The following is an 18,715-nucleotide window of genomic DNA, read 5'->3' on the forward strand; positions in this document are numbered from 1 at the left end:
AAACAGACATTTGAATTAAGAAACGGAGAAACAGGCGTCAGCGAGCCGAAGAGGAAATGGTTTTATTACAGCGTCTATAGGAGGATATTCAGGACCTGTTCAAAAACACCGGAGGGCGCAGAGAGGAGGAGGTCAGATAGCGTATAAAAACACCATTTCATAGGTTTATATGTCTTCTGCTCAAGAAGAAGCAGACAGAGCGCAGCCTCAGTGCGCTCTGCTCAAAGAAACGACGTTTGAACCAAATATTACTGATTTTCTCGAGGATTTCTGCAAACGGAAACACGAGGGAGACATCATTTTACAGCTTTTCACCAAAACCTGCAGAAAAAACTTCAATCCCTCAGAGCGGGCCATAAATGATTTTTAATACAGGTTTCAGTTCTTCAGCGAAAGGAGGAGCAAAGGAGGAGAATATCTATCAAAATTAACATTATCTGATTTTCTACAGGAAACAAATATCTAAAAAAAACCTGAGTGGGATTTCAATTCAAAAACTTAAAAGATAATGATTTAACCAATGAGTCAATAAAATATATCTTTTTAATAATAATAAATGATGAGGAAAAAAGTTGTAAAAAATAACACAATCGTTAAAGAAAAAACCGCACCAGTATGGATGGATGTAAGTAAATAAACAAGTAAATACATTTGTCACGAGGATCTCAATTAATAAACAAAAACATTCAAATTGGACGGAACCATTAAAAAAAAGCGCCTGAAACGGAAATAAAGGACAGATAAGGGCCAAAAAACATCAAGCACACAAGCGGCATGCATAAAGACACTCAGACGCGGCAGCACCTGAAGGCGAACACGGATAAAAATGACAAATCGGAGAAACAACAAACTGGAGCGGAACCATCTGACCGGAGCCAGAACACCAACGCTCCGCTTCAGCCACCAAAATCTGACTTTGGTCTCAGAAAGACACAAAATCTGCAAATACAAGGAAGCAATTCAGCTTTTGTTAAACCGTAAATAATGAGCAAAGCAAAAAATCTTCTGCAAACATGATCGACAATTACGCTGCAAAAATAAAGACGCTCAAAATAAAAGTAAAATGTATATTTCTGCAGCAAAAGTTGAAAATCTGAGGGGAAAATTAAACCCAAAATATTTAAAAAGCAGAGAAAGTTCACAATTAAAAAGAGGTTCTGGTGTTAAAATTGTACATTTGTTGATATTCTGAGATTTTACGCACAGAATGACGCAGCAGAGCGCAGTGAGGCCGCAGCTTGCCCCGCCTCAGGTTTCGCTCTTCAAAAGGAGAATATTTGACACAAACTCTCGTCAGGCTTCAGCAGCCTGAACGCGACCTCTGGTTGCATCATTTGACACAGTTTTTCCACTCAGACGCGCGTAAATCCTTGTGTAACATCTTTACGCATAAGCGAGCTGCGATGTAAGATTCGCTTGTGCACGCGTAAACAACATCGACCAAACCTCCCCGAGACACAAATAGAACGCACCCACATGGAAATGAAACTCAAACGTTTGTGGACGTTTAAATCACGACCAAATGTGTCCTCAGTGGATTTAAATTGATGTTTGCGTCCCAGGAAAACCAGTAAAGATATCAGCTTTCAGTGCGTAAAGAGCCTCAAAAATAGAACCGCAGGTTTTAAATGAAAAAAGACAAACACGAAGCCTTCTTCTGAAAAGTTAAAGTTCAGGAATATTTAAAAATAAAATCTATATACAAACTGTGTCTTTTCTTTCTTGTTGTGTTCAGGTATATAAAAACGTTGACAACACGGATGCAGGTGTGGGAGAAAAAAAAAGACAAAAGGATTTGCGTTAGTTATGAATGTAACCTATTCTTTTATTTGTATTTGTTACGATTAAAACATTTTTTCTCTTTTTTAACTTCTGTAAGCGACAAACACGGGAATAAGAATAAGACCACAATAGTATCACAACCATGGAAATTGTTTTAGAGACGACAGTTAAAGGACAATCATTCCAAGCAGGATTAGATAATGAGGCATTTTTTTCATCTGTCAAACAAACGGGATTTTACATTATTCAAAAACAAGGAGATCCCAAATTCAAATTACAAGCAGACATTTGCCGACATTTACGCACAGAATTCAGAGTTCAAATTCTAAATTTTCTACACAAACAGGAGTCCAATTTACACAAACGCAGATTAACATTTGCTCTGAAACGGTGCGGGTGGGGGGAATGGGGGGGGGGGGGGCTCCAGCTCGGCGTCACCAAACTCCATTCAAAATTCTGCTAATTTAAGAAAAGAGAAAGGTTCCAAAAACTGCGATAAATATCTCGTTATGGACATTTTCTGCAGGGAAGGAGGCATCATTCACCTCTCATTCATTCATTCATCTTTCAGTTCCTTCTGCAGCAGACTTGTGTTAGCTGAATTTTAACTCTAGAAAAACGATTCTTTGGTCTAAAGAATATATTTAAACTTGGAGAAATGACTTTGACGGTATTAGCCAGAGTCACGTTAAAAACAAACATACTACTGTGTGGGGAAATAAAGAAAATAGTTAATTCTGTCAAATAAAAACATTCTGCGCCGCTTCTTCTCTGCCCCGCATGATTCCTGATAATACTGCAGACATGCGGGTCAAACCGGCGAGTAGAGATATTTTATCAGCTTTTTGAAATCTCAAAAATTAGAAAAAATAAACCTATATTAAATACACATTCTATAAAACAAAGTTATGCCTCTTCCAACAGCAGAAACATAAAAAGATCTCATTATTCTCTCGTGTGGGTTTTTGTAATATTTTTTTTTAGCTCAGATCACATTGCACGTCGCTGACTGACAGAACTACAGACAAACCCCGGACACTTACAGCAACAGACATTATGTACACAGAAATGAAAGCTTCAAAAGAAGAAGAAGCGGGAGAAGGAGAGGAGGAAGAAGCAGTAATAATAAGAATATAATTAAAAATACCTGGGAGCGTCAGGGCTGCTTTCTGTGTCTCTGCTGTTCGCTTTGTTTTGCGCTTTATGTCTCTCTTCTTTTTTCTAGAGTAAGTAGTTTATAATAATTGTGTGGGTTTTTTTACAATGTAGGTATGTTCAGTGTAAAATGTTTAACCTATACAGTTCCAGTCGTCTTAAGATTTTCACTCCTTCACGGAGGAGGGGTGAGTGGGGAGGAGAGGGGGGGGTGAAGGGGTGAGGCTGAGGCTAAGGGTAAGGGTTTGGGGATGTCAATGTATGAGCGGGTTGGAGGTCGATCCGTGCGTTTGATGTGTAAAATAGTCAGAGAGGCCCCCGGAAAGTCCCGAAGAGAAGGCCGGCAGAGAGCCGGAGAGAGTCGGCCTCAGAGAGTCACAGGAGAGCGAGGAGGAGGAGGGGCCCTGCGGGGAATTGGAGGCCGAAGCCCGGGCGGATTGCAAGGAGCCGCCGCTGCTGCCTCCGGTCTGCGTGGGCATGGATGGGTGCGGGACGTGGGGGAAAAAGTAACTGGTCTGCCCGGCCAGCAGGTTGACCGAGCACGGGTTCAGGGAGTAAGTGGCCCCGGAGCAAGGCACAGAGAGGCCGCAGGGCACCGCCGAGGCCGCCAGGGCCGCCGCCGTCAGGTGGTGCGTCGCGTACGGGAGATCCCCGCCGACCAGTCGGTCCATGCTGAGTCCGTTGGGGGACGGGAACGACGAGTGGTTGCTGCCCATGTTCTGCGTGAGCATGGTGCTGTAGGACATGGGGTGGCCCGGGTAGCCCGAGGAGGTTCCGTTATAGCCCAGCGCGCTACTGGCCCGCGGGTGGTGCAGGGAGAGGAAGGGGGACATCGGCCAGTACAGGGAGCCCGCCCGGTCCATGAAGGTCAACCCGGAGGTCAACCGGGCGCCCCGCTTGAACGCCAACTTAGCGCGGGACGTGGTGGAGCGCCGCCGGAGCTTCCCGGTGGTGCCGCCGATGAAGACGTCGTCGCTGCTGGGGTCCAGCATCCAGTAATTGCCCTTGCCCGGGTCGTCGTAGTGCCGCGGAACCTTAACGAAGCATTTATTCAGGCTGAGGTTGTGGCGGATGGAGTTCTGCCATCCCTGCTTGTTCTCCCGGTAGTACGGGAAGTTTTTCATAATGAATTCATAAATACCGTTCAGCGTGAGCCGCTTCTCGGGACTCTGCCGGATGGCCATCATGATCAGGGCGTTATAACTGAACGGGGGCTTTTCGTACTTGCCGCTTTTCTTCTCTCCGTCCTTCCCCCCCGGTCCACCGTCACCGTCCTTCCCGTCCTTCTTGTCCTCCTTGTCCTTCTCGTCCGAGCAGCTCTCCTGACTCGAGTTATTTTTCGGCTCCGCTTTTCCGTCCTGCTGCGTGATCGAGAGTGGAGCTTTCAAGTCGGCTTCGTCCGCGCCGCCGGACCGGTGGTGGTTCTGGAGGTGGTGATGCTGCGTCTGGTTCTGGTTCTGGTTCTGGTGGTTGTTGTTGTCGCTTTGCACGGCCTCGGGCACCAAACTGTTTATACTGAACGACGATTTAGGAATCATTTTCACTTCTTTGCGTTCTCCCATATCCAACATCACCGGGCAATGAGGGGGGGAAATGGCAACGCGCGCAGCTGGGTCTCGGTCTGTCCGCTCTCTGCATGCGAGCCAGGACGGGAAGAAGGAAGGGGGGAACGATAGGAAGAAAGAAAGTAGCCCAACAAACTATTTCATGTTCGGGTTGAGGGGGGAAAGGGAAACACACACACACAACTCACATGTACACACACATCGATAGGAGACAGATAGCTGCAATTAATTAGGAAGCCGCAGCCGCTAAAGCAAGTAGAAAAACATTGGTTGGACCTTTCCAGTCCTCAGCCAACCAGGGGAACATTACTATTAAATATTAAGGCGGCCTCTGCGCTTTCAGCCAATCATGACGCTCACGGAAACACACACACGAATCAATGGCGTGTACGCTGCAAAAAATGTCAACCCTCACGAGTATTATAACGATCTAATCAGGCTTTAAAAAATCCTATAAGGGATGAAAATGAGGAGGAAAAGCTGGACGGGTCTTTTCAAAAATGAAAAGAAACATTTCGTTTTTATTTTCGAAATCGAGCGTTTGGGGGTGGGGGGGGGGGGGGGGTGGATTTATGTTGTAAGTGTGGGCGTCAGCTAGCATTTAATTTTATTATTTTGACACAGTTTATTTGTGAACGTTATTTTATGCAAGGTAAAGGGTGCGCGTTTATTTTTATGACATATTTATGACATTTCTCAACAACAATCCGGCTGTCACGCCCAAATATCCGTCCAAATGCGGACACTTTTTGCAGCGTGGGAAAACACCCTCAACCCCATCACCCCCCCCCCCCCCCCCCCCCCCCCCCCCCCCCCATCGCTCATTTTCTCCCCCACCTAAACTAAATCCTAGAAAACACACACCGTGCATGCGTTTACCCAAATCCCCGTCGCTCCTCTTATTTACACTCAAATAGTTTCCCCTTCGGCGTCTTCCTAACTGTTTGCATCCAGACTCGGAGGGAACGTAAACAGAGGAGCGCACATCCGGAGGGCGCGCGGACACGGTCAGGACACACCGAGGTGATGTGTGTGTCCGATCGCACCAGACTGTGAGCTGCGGGCTGTTTCTCCACAGCGGGTTTCTCCGTGCGTAAAATGTGCGTAAATCCTATGCGCCAGGAGACGTACACTCGGTGTTCTGTCAGTCTGCTGCTCCGGGGAACCCTTGTAGTTATGTCTGACCAAAACACAGAAACATACAAGTGAATGAATAAAACACTGAAACGGTGGCGGGAGGGAGACCCGCCGGAGGAGACGCGTTTACGCCCTTCAAACCGCGAAATGCGTTTCTGTGCTTTTTGATTTATATGTGAGGGAACATCGCTCGTGTAAAGGATCGTTACAAATGTTTCCAACATTCATTTATTTACCTTTATATTACAAATTCGACCAGCACCGACAGCAGCAGCTTCTCCCTCATCCGCCGCTGCTGCAGCGATGAGACATCGTGTTCGTTTATTTACAGCCGATTTATTAACCTAACGGATCAATATTCAATGATTGGGTTGCGTGACACACGATATAGTATTTATTTTTAGATTGTTGACAGTTTAATATTTGGATTATTTTCGGATCATTTTAAACCACACATTTTCTCTCAAACTTTACGCACTGAAACATTTTGTATTTGAAATAAAACTTAAATAAATACCAGACTGGTAGATGACGTCATAGCTTATGTTTACAGTATTTATTAATTCTGCTCCACTGTCTGGTTTTGTTTCCACACTAAATCTAGACCAGACCATTAATGATCTTTGTTGGCTTTTATTCTCCTGCCTCAGAGGAACGACGCGCGGATGTTTCTCCACAAAACCTGAGGAAATTGTTTTTTTAGCAAGGTGGAAAACACAAGATTTTATTTCTCGTCTCAAGGGGAGTTTTATTCATCATATATTGATGGTTTTGTAGCTCCTGTCGTATCAACATACCTTTTTCCCGATCAAACACTTTTGTATCTGCGAGACAATAAAACTTCCACGCCACGTTCAAAGCAGAAATATGTGAACGTTTGATTTCAACAAGTCAGTCCGCATTGAGCTGTTTAATGCGCAACACGTGAAGCGGAATCTGTCAGTCCGCGAGCGCGCAACGGTGCAACAGTTCATTTAACACGTTTAAGTGCGCTTTGGAGGCAAAATATTTAACGCACTTTCATAACAAAATGTCGCTGGTGTGTGAATGCTTGTCTCGCCTGTCCCAGATCAAACTGTCTGATTCAGAGGCGGAACCGAAAACTCCTGCAGAGTTAATTTAACACGTCTTGACTTCTAAAATCTCGGGTTTTCATTGCAATCCAGCAGCAGTGACAGGAAATAGAAAATACTTTTTTTAATCGAGGCGAGTTTGTGACGCTGAAAATCCTTCAATCACAGGCAGAATCTTTTTTTTTCTTGGCTCAGTTTAACATATATATATATAAAGATGTATGTGGATCCAAATGAATCCCGCTACCGCTGGAAACCTTCATTCCGGAGCAGCAGCTGAAGCTACGACACATGGAGCCGTTTTTACGCATCGTGACGCTGAACCTCACGGAGGCACAAACTGAGATGATTTGTCATTGTCATTTTTCTATAACAATCTTTAACAAAAATGTGTCTTGTGGCGACATATTTTTATTATTGTGGAGTTCGCGCAATAATATAACACCCAACTGTAATATAAAAACACGAGTCGGTCGGTACCAAAATGAAAAGCCCACTGAACGCTTTTCTCAGGCTTTCAGACCCACGCGTGGCCTTCAGCAGCGAACTGTGAGTCTGCAGCTCCTCTGGATAACCCGCTCTTGCTCTATAGGTCCAGTCTAAGAATAGAAAAACAACAAGATTCTGTGTTTTCCTCAGTAAACAAACTTCACTCGGTTTGGTTTTAATGCGTAAAAACGCGTCCTGGATGCATCAGGAAGAGGGATTTATTTTGGAGCGCATTTTCTCCCTTGGCCATGCTTTTATTTTGACGTACTGTTTTTTGTCAACTCCTCCGTGACACTCGGTGAACTAAACACGTTGCGTGTTTGTTGTTGATGTTGTTAGTTTGCTCACAGAAGCTGGTGATGTGAGCGCGCCGTTACCAGATCCCCGTATATCAGGGCGTGCACGTAGCTGCTTGCTGTGTGTGTGCGTGTGTGAGAGAGAGAGAGGAATCTCCAGCACGCAAACAGAAATGAGGAGGAGGAGGAGGAGGAGGAGAGGGAGGCGGCGCAGAATCCTCGGAGAAAGACGAACCTGAATCAACTGAAGCGCCTCTTTCTGGTTCTGGTTCTGGTTCTGGTTCTGGTTCTGTCTCTGTATGTTATGGTTATGGTTCTATTTCTGGTTCTGGTTCTGGATTCTGTTTGGGATTGCTGATTTAAAGTGATTTTTTTATTACTTTTTTTTTTTTTACCTAAACCCAGTAGGTGGTTTCATGGGCGGTCCAAACGGCATTCTGGTCATAAAATCAGTCCAGGTTCTGTTGAGTCTAACTCAAATCCCTATTTCATTAATCATTCCTTGGTTCTCTGTGGATTTATTGATTTGTTGAAAGTAATTCAAATGTGATCAACATGTTTAATCAGGGATTGAAGGAAGCATGAGGTCACCTTCATGCTTCCTTCAATCCCTGAGGTTCAGAAAAGGGGCTGATCCTTGTGCTGCATCTTCAGCATGTACTTCAGGTCTTTCGGCATCATATCCAGGAGACCCACCAGGGTTCTTCAAAACCACGACGTTGTGTTCAAGTGGAACTCGATGATCCCCGTGGATCTCATCCCCAAATCCAGATCTACCCTCCAGGCCTTCACATCCACTTCAGGTCATGTGTTCTGGAGGAGCAAGTCTTCTCAAGTCCAGCCCACTGACGGGCCACAGCTGCCAATGGGGGGCGCTATTCCTCGTTGGTGTTGGAAAGACTTCTTCTTCTGTAGATCCTCTCCACCGCCCATTGATGGTGTCAGATCCTCCACGGATTAATCTGTAGCTGGATGTTCTCCCCTCGGCCGGTTTGAGTAGCCGACCCACCCTGGTCCGGGCGCTGCTTGTCAACCAGTTGGTTCTTGGGGGGCCACTGGTTCCAAAGACCTAAGAGGAAGACTGGCCTCTAATCACCTGAACTCAGCAGTGATAGCAGAACAGAGCTTCTTAAAAAGCCCCTGCAGGTCCTCCTCGAGATTCCAATGTTCTGTCTGAGAGGTTGGTTTGGGGGGTGGGCAGGGTTCTACAGGTACCCCTCCTCATCACTCACAAGACTGACGAAAGAGTCGGTCAAAAAAGTAAAAATCATAATTATTATTATTATTATTATTATTATTAAATGGAGGCGGAATTAAAGGAACATTCAAAAATACAATCTATAAACTTCATTTCATTTCAATATTCTGGTGCAACAGTCTCATTATTTATTTGTATTTTCGTTGAGATCTTTTGTTTTGACATATCTTGTTGTTTACAATATTTATATATCACTAAATAAAACCAGAATCCATATTTAAATATATTATTATTTGTAATTCATCTTTGATTGTAGACAAAATCTCAATCTAAAAATCGCCAAATTAACGTAAAGAAATACTTTAAATATGTCGATGCTTTGTGGCGATTAAAATAAATATTTATATTTGATGATGTACAGAACAGAACCTTTTGGATTTCAAGGAGAAAAACATACGAAAACATTTTATATATTTCAAAATGTTATTCAGTTTTCAACCCGAAGAAATCCCACAGGAAAAAAACTCAGAAAAGGATTCGGTCTGAGGAGATCTGACCTCCAGTCAGTCCAGAGGATTTAAAAAACAAAAACGATCTAAATATAAAAACGTGGTTCCCTCTCCAAAGATCTCTTCAGAGATGTGCTGCTGAATTAAACTGGTTATTGAACTGGTTGTACTGGGTTTGAGCCGCAGCAGAAACCAGACATCTTAACCCCGGATCACCTGCTGGGTTCTTTTTCTCTGTCGCCGTGAACTGAATGTTGAAGGAGGAATGAGACGGGGGCCCGGAGGGACCAAAACAGAACCAACGACGGCGGCGGTGAAGGTGACGGTTCAGGTTCTAAACATCAACTCGAACAATATTAGTTCAAAGAGAAACGAGACATTTATTGTCCATTAGATGTGAAATAAAACACATGAAATATAAAATGATTGTTGTTTCAAATGTAGATTAATGGAGAAACGGAAATGCTCCAGTGGTCAGAATCACGTCGGATTTATTCAAGTACCGGTTTGCTTTAAATCGTTTCGTTCATTCTGCCTTCTGAATCGAAAAAGCGTTTTATTTATTTATAGGTCTTATTGTGACAATTAAACACCAGCTATTACAACGAAACAGATGACGCATCAGTTTTAATCTGGCTTTGATGATCCGACAGCATTTGTTTTATAAATTTTCCGATGTTTTCGTTTAAATCTTCGTCATAAAATCTTAAAAAGTGTTTTGTGACTTCTGTGAAATATTTGTTATTGTCTTTTATTTTTGTTCTGCGGCTACAATTCCTGCAGGTCGGGATTGATTTTCCCACTTAAAACATCAATTGAAGAGGGAGAGACGATGTTGGATTATTAAATAAAGATCAGAAAACGGTCAGAGAGAATTTACTGCAGGAGAACCATTAGCTGTGTTGTCGCTGCAGGGTTAATGGTTCAATCAATGTCGAGCGCTGAAAAGAAACTTTCGAGCTGGACAATCTGCCAGCTGGAGGCCGCAGATTTAAATAGAGAGTTTCCACAGGCGAGAAGAGGCGCATTTCCTTAACAACAGCGACATCCTGAGGCCGAAAGAGGAAATACACATTAACACAATGCTAATAATACTCTGAAAAGCGTTTCCACGCAGACGAATGTAGCTTGACTTTGTATAAAACGTTTCAAAAATGCTCATTAAATTTTATAAAAGTACTGCCAAAGCCAGTACATTTAAAATTGTTACTGTTAGTTACACATTCATCAATCAATCAATACATTGATGGTTTGCACAGAAAGAAAAAGGAGCATAAAGAAGTCAATGATGTAATGTGGAAATATTTATTCAGCACGGTTCAATCAATCAAATTCAATCATGTTTCATAATTTACATCATAAACAGTGTAGAAGACTTAAAGCAATCAATAAATGAAATTAGATTCAGAGGCATATTAATGACATCACTAATTTCTGGAGTCGGTTCATCTGAACGACTCAAATTGACTTTAATTTCCCAAACTGAAAGCGTTCAAACTCCCGACGTCGCTCAAGTCTTAATCTGACTTATTATCTTAATGACTGACTGATTGATCCGATTGAATGGATCTGAAGTTGTTTGGATCTGCTGCTCATTAACAAATAAATGGAGTTCAATTAGAAAATAAAACGGAATCAATAAGAAATCACTAAAAGTTGAAGCATCATTTCAGCACTGAGATGAATGATGTCGTGTCATTTGCTGTAAATCACTTTTTCAGCGATAGAGATCAGAAATTGGAGCAGAGCTCTTCACACTCTAAGAGAACGTTTACTTCGGATCTAAAACCTGCCTGTCCGGGATGAGGAAGAGTGACCGGGGTTGAGGAAGGCTGATGGGAGGAGTCAGGAGAATTGACCGGTAAAAGTCTATTTCTTATTGAAGAGCTTCCTGAAGACGCTCCTCCTCTGCTTCTCTTTGCCTGCGCTGTCATCTGTCACTTGGGGGGTCACAGTGGGGGGGTCCTGCTGGCCGGAGGGGGGCTGGTTTTGAATGCTCCCTGTGTCTGAGAATCAAAAACAGTCAGGCCAGTTGTCCACATGTATAACGTGATGATGCTGATGTCTCACCTGTAGTACTGAGCCCGCCCTCATGGGGGTAGCGGTGTTTGTCGTAATAGGTGTGGGGGGGTTTCGGAGGGGGCGGTCCCTCTGCTGATAACTGTCGCTCCAGGCTCTCGGTTCTCCTGTCGTGCGATTTATTCCAATTGTCGGGCGGTTCGGCCAATTTCTCCAGACTCATGATGGATGACGCTCTCCTGCACAGCAGTTTAATATTAGTGTGTGTGTGTGTGTGCGCGTGCATGCGTGCGTGCTCGCACCCTGAGTCGTCGGAGTCGCTGCTCGTGGCTTTACGCCGGTTCTGGAGCTTCTCCATCCACAGCAGCTGGAGGTTCCTGCTGGATGCTGCAAACACGTACTGACTCCCGTCCTCTATGCTGAGGTGGCATCACGCAAACAAAAAGCACAACGTCAACAACAACAAAGACAGGTACGAAATGCGTGCGCGTGGTGGCGCTGTGCGCCTCACATCAGTTTCAGCGTGTGCTCCTTCCTCCTGGAGAGAAGGTTCTCCTTGCAGACGGCCCCGGCCACGTTGATCGGGGGCCACCTGGGCTTCTTCTGCGGAAACACGTTCCGGTCTTTGCACTTCATGTTGGAATTTCATTGATAAACTGTTATGTATTTCTAAAATTGAATTACGGTGAAGTTTGTTTCATTCCCGTGAAACGGAGCGACCGTGTGAGATCACTAATGTAAAGGCGGGGCAGTGGGCGTGTCTATTTGACTCCTCACTTCCCTGCTCAGTGTTGTGTTAAAGTTCTGTAGTTTTTTACATACCTCTGCAGCAGCTGCTGCGTCTTTAAACAGAACGAGAGTCTCTCCTTCCAGAACAGCCAACACCTCCTCCCAGTGCTCCACCCCCTGCAACAGCAGCAGCCAATCACATTGAGACAAAGTACACGTGTCACATTCAGCAATGTTGGAGTCAAAGTTTGTAATCATCATTTTGGACATCAGCTTTCTCACCTTGTTTCCTCCTTGCTTCAGTTTGATCTCCAGAGTCCCCTCCATTTTGATTGGTTGTGCTGCAGCTAGCTAACATTAGCACAGGGGTGGGAGATCCAATCAGATTTCAGCAGTTATGAAGTCACAGCATTTAATTGTATTTGAGTTTTTACCTCCAGAGCAGAGTCTGATTCCTCCTTTGACAGAACCTGTAACGTCTGACACTGTGAAGGAGATGAAGGTCGCTCCGTCATTGGAGTATCAAGGTCAGGTGATTCGGAGACTCCCTCTGCGACAGGTGGAGGTGTGGGTACGGCAGGAGAGGCTCCCTCTGTGATTAGTGGAGGTGCGGGTACGGCAGGAGAGGCTCCCTCTGTGATTGGTGGAGGTGGAGATCCAGCAGGAGAGGCTCCCTCTGTGATTGGTGGAGGTGTGGGTACGGCAGGAGAGGCTCCCTCCGTGATTGGTGGAGGTGGAGATCCAGCAGGAGAGGCTCCCTCTGTGATTGGTGGAGGTGGGGGTACGGTAGGAGCAGCAAGCGCTCTAATTCGTGGAGGTGAGACAGGTGGCGTCGTGGGTCTTTCCAGATGACGCCTGAACGTCCGCTCTGCACGGGGCTTTGGAGGGAGGGGGGGTTTGGACCTGGGGCGGTGGTCTTCCGCTGGAGTTTCTTTAGATGCTGGAGGAACGGAGTCTCGGGGGCGTGATGGTGGTTTGGGCAAGGCTGAGGGCATGATACAAGTCATGTCTGAGTTGCTGGTTCTACTCCTCCCATGCCTTATAGTCAGGCTGGAGGCGGGACTAGCAGGAGGACTGAAGCTTCTCCTCAAGTCAAAATCAAAGGTCGAAGGTCGGCTGGACGGCCTCGGTGGGTCAGGAGCAGATGGTGAGAGAATGATTTTCTTCTCAGCCATGTTGGATCTGGCTGTCCCGTCTATCGTCCTGCCACTGTTGACTCCATTTATGGTTCCTCCAGAGACGGCGCTCCACCTGGTCTTCGGATTGGACAGTTTCCTCCTCAAGGAGGACACTCTGGCAGGAGCTGTTCCCTCCTCGGGATCCATGTTGTTCTTCTGATGAAGACCCAGTCTCTTTTCCCTCTGAGAACAAAGAGAAACCCGGATTGGACACCCACATCACAACCCCACCTCCGTCCCTGTCGCGTAAAGTCAACCTGCGTCGTCTTCTTCTGCAGTGTGATAAAACGGTCCGTCTGCGCCTGGATCATGGCCTCCAAGTCCTCCTGCCTTTTCAGGAGCTCCATCACATCAGACACAGACTCCTGGAGGGACAGAAAAAGCCTTTGGTCCGGTCTTCCTGTTCCTTCCCTTTCTTGTCTCTTTTAGCTGTTGCTATCTTATTGTAGCATAAAGAATGTCTCTTGGACCCACCCCGTAGTCCTGGGACATCAGTGCGGCTTCGTAGGAGCTCAGCCATCGCTCCGCCTGCTCCAGCTCCCTCTGGAGAAGTGAAATGTCCAGCTCCTCCTCATAGAGGAGCCTCGTTTCCTCCCACGCCTTCTGCACCCGTCCCTCCAGCTGCTCCAGTTCACAGACACGCCCTTCAACCTAGGAGGACGACAGCAAATATTAAAGCTGTCCTTTCTCATTCCATGCCTGCTGAGGGCGTCTTACTTCTGGGGACATGAAGTTCCCTTCCTCAATCAGGTGCCCGCCTTCCTCTTTCACAGCCTGTGATTTGCTGAGCTGCCTGTCGATCTGGACTCGGTACTCGTCGTGCTTCTTAATGAGCTGCTCCAGGTCAGTTCTCTCCATGCCCGACAAATCCACTTGCACCAGAGACAGCACCTCCCTCAACCAGACCCTGGGATGCAAGACGGACGTCCAGTTCCATGAAGACAGACCGACTCTACTCGAGCTTTAAATACACAGAATGAGGACTTACACGAGTTCAGTCCAGTGGGATAAGAATCTCTGCATGTCTTCAGCCTGGCTCAGTCTGGCTCGTCCTCGGGAGGCCTTGTCCTCTATGTTGGACCAGCAGGACGCCAGCTCCTCCAGCCTCTGGGCCACAGCGATCCTGGACTCTGGATGTCGCCCCCTCAGAGCCCGGCCCTCTTCCCGGCTCTTGTTCACCTCATCAGAGATCAGAACCAGGTCCCGCTAAACGTCAAACGTGGATGAGACAGATAAAGGTGTTGCAGATGTCTTGCAGGTCATGCAGGGGTCCTTCCACTTCCTGTGTCTCGTACCTCCAGCGCTTGGTGTTGTTTAAGCAGAGTCTGAATGGCATGCAGGTCCAGGTCATCGGCGTCCAGCACAGCTTCCTTCTCGGCCATCCAGCTTTTCAGCTCTTCTACATCGTGATGAAACTGATGGATTTCCTTGGCTGACTGTAGACTCTGGACAACACGGGGACGGACGGTCACCTATGCCAGCCTCTCTACCGGCTATCAGGTATTTGCTCTGTTGTACCTTTTGTCTGGACCTGATGCTGGTCTCCAGGTCGTCCCAGAGCCGTCTCAGGCTGTCGTCCCTCCTTCGTCCCTGGCTATCCTGCTGCAGGCCCGCCCCGAGCTGCTGCACCGAACTCAGCCGGCTCTTGCCCAGAAGGGATATCTCTGACACCACAACTTCTAACTTCTTCTGTAGGACCTTCAGAAGTAGGACATTTGGGGAACAAGAGGAAGATGAAGAGGGGTCGCTAGGCAAAGTTATGTCCATGTGCTCAAGATGTAGAAATGCCTTCGAGACTAACCTCGACATCCTCCAGGTCTTGTCCGCAGTCCTTGGACTCAATCACAGCCTTCTTGGAGGTCAACCATGTTTGCAGTTCTTTAGCTTCTCTCTCATACTTGTAGAGGTGGAGCTGGTCTTCCAGGGCGAAGCGACGAGTGCAGGAGAGTTGGAGGAGTCTCTCAAAGTGGTCCAGGACATTTGGGAGAGACTCGGGGACCAGGTGGCTGAGACACAGACCAGAATACTCTATTCTACAAGTTCAACTCAAACTAGAGTCGTCCTGCAGAGCAAACAGTCAGGGAGGACCTCCTGACGCCACAGGTGTTCACGTACCTTTTGGGATGCCCGGAGTGCTGCAGTGAGGCTCCGTTCTTCTGCAGCCTCTCCACGGTCTTCTTCTTGCTCTCCAGTTCCACGTCCACAGAGTCCAGTCTCCTTAGAAGAGCCTCCGTCACCTCCTCGCTCCTCCCGCAGTCCTGAGACTCCAAGCCTGTCCAGTGTTCCTCCAACCACAACTCCAGCTCAGACACCTGAGACAAATGCTCATTCAAAAAATGATCGCACAGACGTACACAACCAGGATGAACTTACCTCAGCGAGGAAGGTGTAGATGGTGAGAGCCTCCTGAAGCAGTTTCTCCTTCCTCCCTGCTTCCACCATCGCCTCCTCGTGGAGACTATTCAGCTCCTCCAGACGTTCCTGGATGTCCTGAGCTGCAAAGTGTCGACCTCTGACCTGCAAGGATCGTCACAAATTGACTGTAAATGTCTTAACCAACATATTTAAGCATGCATGCCAGAGTGTTTGCGTCTCCTCACCAGGCTATGCCCCGCCTCCTGAACAGCCTGGACCAATGGAGTACGGCTGGAGATCTTCTGCATCACAGCCTGAAATGATGAATCATATGGATAAAATGTGTTTTGTTAATGGATTAACAAAATGAAACGGTTCTAATCTACACATGTTGTTTATTTCCCCTTCACTGTTCTGTAGTGATTGAAGCAGGCCCTTGCCTGATGCTTGTGGAGCAGCTGCTGAGTACCGCTCCGGGAGCTCCCCCAGTCTTTAGCAGCGAGGGAGGGCATTCTGTCCCTCAGCCAGCCCACCTCCTCCTCCAGGTCCCGGTAGAACCGGAACAAAACCTGCCAGGCCTCCAAGCTGTCCCTTCGGCTCTGCAGTGGCTCCGACAGACTGTTGTACCTGAATCAAGGCGTCACTGATGTTAATACCTCCACGCACCGGTGGTTTGCTATTAGCCGTCCTGTCCTGCCCGTCCAATAGCCCGACCTGTTGATGGTGTGCGTCACTCTGGTCTGGATCTCCTCAGCCAGGAAGTTTCCTTGACAGTGGAAGCGCTCTGCCGTTTCCACCAGACTCTGTTAAATGGAACGTTACTGTAGATAAACAAGATAGCGTGCTACGTTGACCTCAAACGGACAGACAACCGTCTTATATACCTGGATTCTCTCCCGGTGTCCGTCAACCTCCTCCTCCAGGCCCTGGAGGGCCTTTAGCAGCCTGTTGACAGACGGCAAGTCGCTTCCACAGTCCCCGCTGGCTAGATCCCGCTCCACGGACTCAACACACTGCTCCATGTCGTCTAAGGAGCGCTGGAACTGGAGCGCCTGAACAACAGTGCAGAACACTAAGTGGTGGAAGTCCGATTCGTTGAGTCATTTGTTGAACTCGTGCTCATGGACGGCTCCCGGCTTTAGTTTAGCAACCTAAAGTCCGGTGCGTTTAATAACTGTGGAGACAGAATAAATGCACCTGGTAGGCCTCTTGCAGTCTAGCTTTCTTCTCCTTGCTGTTGCGGATCAGAGCCTCCCAGGTGTCCATCAGTTCTCTGAGCCGAGGTCCAACCTTGATCTCGGATGAGCAGGACTCGGACAGCAGCTTCTCTCCTTCCTGCACAGTGACATCACCGATCATAACATATGGCCTTTAACTACATATTGGCTAAACTACTAAATAGAGCTAACACACACACACACACCCCACCTGCATGAGCGTGTCCACCCGGTATCGGTTGGCGAGGAGCTCGGCTTCGAAGCTTTGATGTTTCAGTTCTTTGGCCTGAAGGTTGGTGGGTTCCAGCCAGCTCTCGTCCAACGCCACAGCGTTCCGCTCGTTCAACCACACGCACACCTGGAAACATACACACAGACTAAGAGAGCCAATCAACCCAGTCCAGTCCGGTCAAGTCCGGTCCAGTACCTGGTAGTAGCTGGACAGGAACTGCTGCAGCTGCAGCGACTGCCCCAGGTCTTTGCGTCGGCACCTGGTCCGCTGCTGGAGCTGGCTCCACCTAAGCAGAGGAGAGGACAGAGATGGAGCAGGAAGGACAATGGAATCACTTCCTTTGGAGTTGGCGGGGGGCTCTGAGGACGTTGGTGGATCTCGTTACCGGGCAGCGAGTGCTTGATTCTTGATTCTGATGCTGTCGGAGTCATAATGCTTCTGTTGGATCAGGATTTGGGCTAGTTTCTCCACCTCTTCCAGCTGGTCCACCTCCGCCTCCAGAGCCTCCTCGAATTGAATTTGTTTTCTCTGCATGGTCTCGACCTCCATCACCGAGCCCTGCACCGACACAAGCCCGGCGCCGGTGCTGAACTGGATTCTCATGCATCGCTATAAAATGCCTCAAAGTAAAGGGCAGGCGGGCCTTACCCCCAAGTCCTGATTGGATAGGAAGGCCTCCTTATTGCTGAGCCAGCCCTCACACTGCTCCACCCGGCCCACAAAGACCTGCATGATTCAGAAGCAGCATTAACACATAGTCAATACAAATAATGTAAAAATAATCAATAGATGTGATCGATCCTCCCATCACCAATCATTATTGCTCCTCCACCCATCATATAGGAGAATTTGAATGTATTCCATCTTCCCTTTAAAGGAACGGATCACCTGCAGGGTTCTGGCTTGCTCCAGCATCATGTTCCGGTTCATCCAGGCCAGATCCAGTCCGGTTTTTGCTTCCTCCAGCTGACCGAGGGCCTTCTGGATCTGCGCCTTTGAACCGTGACCCGACCGGATCAGACCCAAACCGAAGTCCCGGACAGAGTCGATGCGCTCGGCACGGGCGTCGATCTCCGCCTGAACAGATTTAAACGTTGATCAAACACGTAGAATGTAATAACTGAGAATGAGATGACTTGGAGGCATCAAGAAATTCTGTTACGACAGAGAAGGTCCATCACCAGGAGCCTCCGTTGTGTCAAAAAGGACAAACCGACCACAAGGCGAATCTGAGTCGCCGATCTGGTCCGACACGCGAATCCGCTCACCTTCCAGTCCTGATGCTCGACGATGAGGCGATCGGCTTCCTCTCTGGTCTTGGGAAGGCCTTTCTCCGTCATCTCGCTGCTTTGTTTCAAACTCCACTCCAGCAGGAGGCGCTGGTTGGCTTTAAAAAGCTGCATCTGATGCGCCTCCTGCAGCTTCTCCTTCCTGAACAAACAGCATCTCACCTGAGTCCATCTCATATTCTCAAGGTGCTGCCAAATGACAGACTGATGAGACTTATAGCTTAACAAGACGTTGAAATTCACGTGGATTCTTTCAGTCGCCCAAACTCATCTTCAATTAGTCAATAAAAGAGCGTCTTCACCTGAGTTTCAACTCCGTGTCCAGAGACTTCAGAGTTTTCTGAACCTCTCTCTGTTTGTCGTTCACGTTGTTGCTCATCACTGATCGAGCCTTCAGGTGATCGGAGACCTCCTCCTCCAGGTTCTAAGGGGAACACGGCGGGAGAGCGGTAGATCTGTACCAGATCACCAGCTGTGCTCTGCAGACGAGTT

The 18,715-nt window shown here is 47.4% G+C and overlaps 2 protein-coding genes across 2 annotated transcripts in view; both read right to left on the reverse strand.

The window, feature by feature from the left end:
• Positions 1 to 3,191: 3,191 nt before the first annotated feature.
• foxg1a (forkhead box G1a) lies at positions 3,192 to 4,753 on the reverse strand. Its single transcript, XM_068752231.1, has one exon. The coding sequence runs from the start codon at positions 4,506 to 4,508 to the stop codon at positions 3,192 to 3,194; it is 1,317 nt and encodes a 438-aa protein (XP_068608332.1). The 5' UTR covers positions 4,509 to 4,753.
• A 6,320-nt stretch (positions 4,754 to 11,073) lies between these two features.
• Positions 11,074 to 18,715, reverse strand: part of sptbn5 (spectrin, beta, non-erythrocytic 5) — a 30,765-nt gene continuing 23,123 nt past the window's right edge. The window contains exons 52-79 of the mRNA XM_068751900.1: positions 18,526 to 18,647; positions 18,203 to 18,365; positions 17,823 to 18,011; positions 17,583 to 17,660; positions 17,320 to 17,492; positions 17,130 to 17,220; positions 16,914 to 17,060; positions 16,683 to 16,820; positions 16,370 to 16,537; positions 16,200 to 16,288; positions 15,926 to 16,112; positions 15,731 to 15,799; positions 15,504 to 15,647; positions 15,246 to 15,442; positions 14,932 to 15,136; positions 14,649 to 14,828; positions 14,426 to 14,575; positions 14,119 to 14,336; positions 13,848 to 14,037; positions 13,605 to 13,781; positions 13,388 to 13,495; positions 12,387 to 13,313; positions 12,235 to 12,303; positions 12,046 to 12,129; positions 11,735 to 11,826; positions 11,526 to 11,642; positions 11,254 to 11,462; positions 11,074 to 11,210 (exon numbers count right to left, since the gene is read on the reverse strand). Coding sequence (XP_068608001.1) covers positions 11,074 to 11,210; positions 11,254 to 11,462; positions 11,526 to 11,642; positions 11,735 to 11,826; positions 12,046 to 12,129; positions 12,235 to 12,303; positions 12,387 to 13,313; positions 13,388 to 13,495; positions 13,605 to 13,781; positions 13,848 to 14,037; positions 14,119 to 14,336; positions 14,426 to 14,575; positions 14,649 to 14,828; positions 14,932 to 15,136; positions 15,246 to 15,442; positions 15,504 to 15,647; positions 15,731 to 15,799; positions 15,926 to 16,112; positions 16,200 to 16,288; positions 16,370 to 16,537; positions 16,683 to 16,820; positions 16,914 to 17,060; positions 17,130 to 17,220; positions 17,320 to 17,492; positions 17,583 to 17,660; positions 17,823 to 18,011; positions 18,203 to 18,365; positions 18,526 to 18,647 — 4,818 coding nt within the window. The remainder of the gene's footprint in view (positions 11,211 to 11,253; positions 11,463 to 11,525; positions 11,643 to 11,734; positions 11,827 to 12,045; positions 12,130 to 12,234; positions 12,304 to 12,386; positions 13,314 to 13,387; positions 13,496 to 13,604; positions 13,782 to 13,847; positions 14,038 to 14,118; positions 14,337 to 14,425; positions 14,576 to 14,648; positions 14,829 to 14,931; positions 15,137 to 15,245; positions 15,443 to 15,503; positions 15,648 to 15,730; positions 15,800 to 15,925; positions 16,113 to 16,199; positions 16,289 to 16,369; positions 16,538 to 16,682; positions 16,821 to 16,913; positions 17,061 to 17,129; positions 17,221 to 17,319; positions 17,493 to 17,582; positions 17,661 to 17,822; positions 18,012 to 18,202; positions 18,366 to 18,525; positions 18,648 to 18,715) is intronic.

The sequence above is a fragment of the Brachionichthys hirsutus genome, chromosome 18 (genome assembly GCF_040956055.1).
Source record: "Brachionichthys hirsutus isolate HB-005 chromosome 18, CSIRO-AGI_Bhir_v1, whole genome shotgun sequence".
Classification (NCBI taxonomy): domain Eukaryota; kingdom Metazoa; phylum Chordata; class Actinopteri; order Lophiiformes; family Brachionichthyidae; genus Brachionichthys; species Brachionichthys hirsutus.

What these genes read in the sequence shown, in the direction of transcription:
- foxg1a (XM_068752231.1), bottom strand. Translation starts at nt 4,508, where the DNA reads ATGTTGGATATGGGAGAACGCAAAGAAGTGAAAATGATTCCTAAATCG.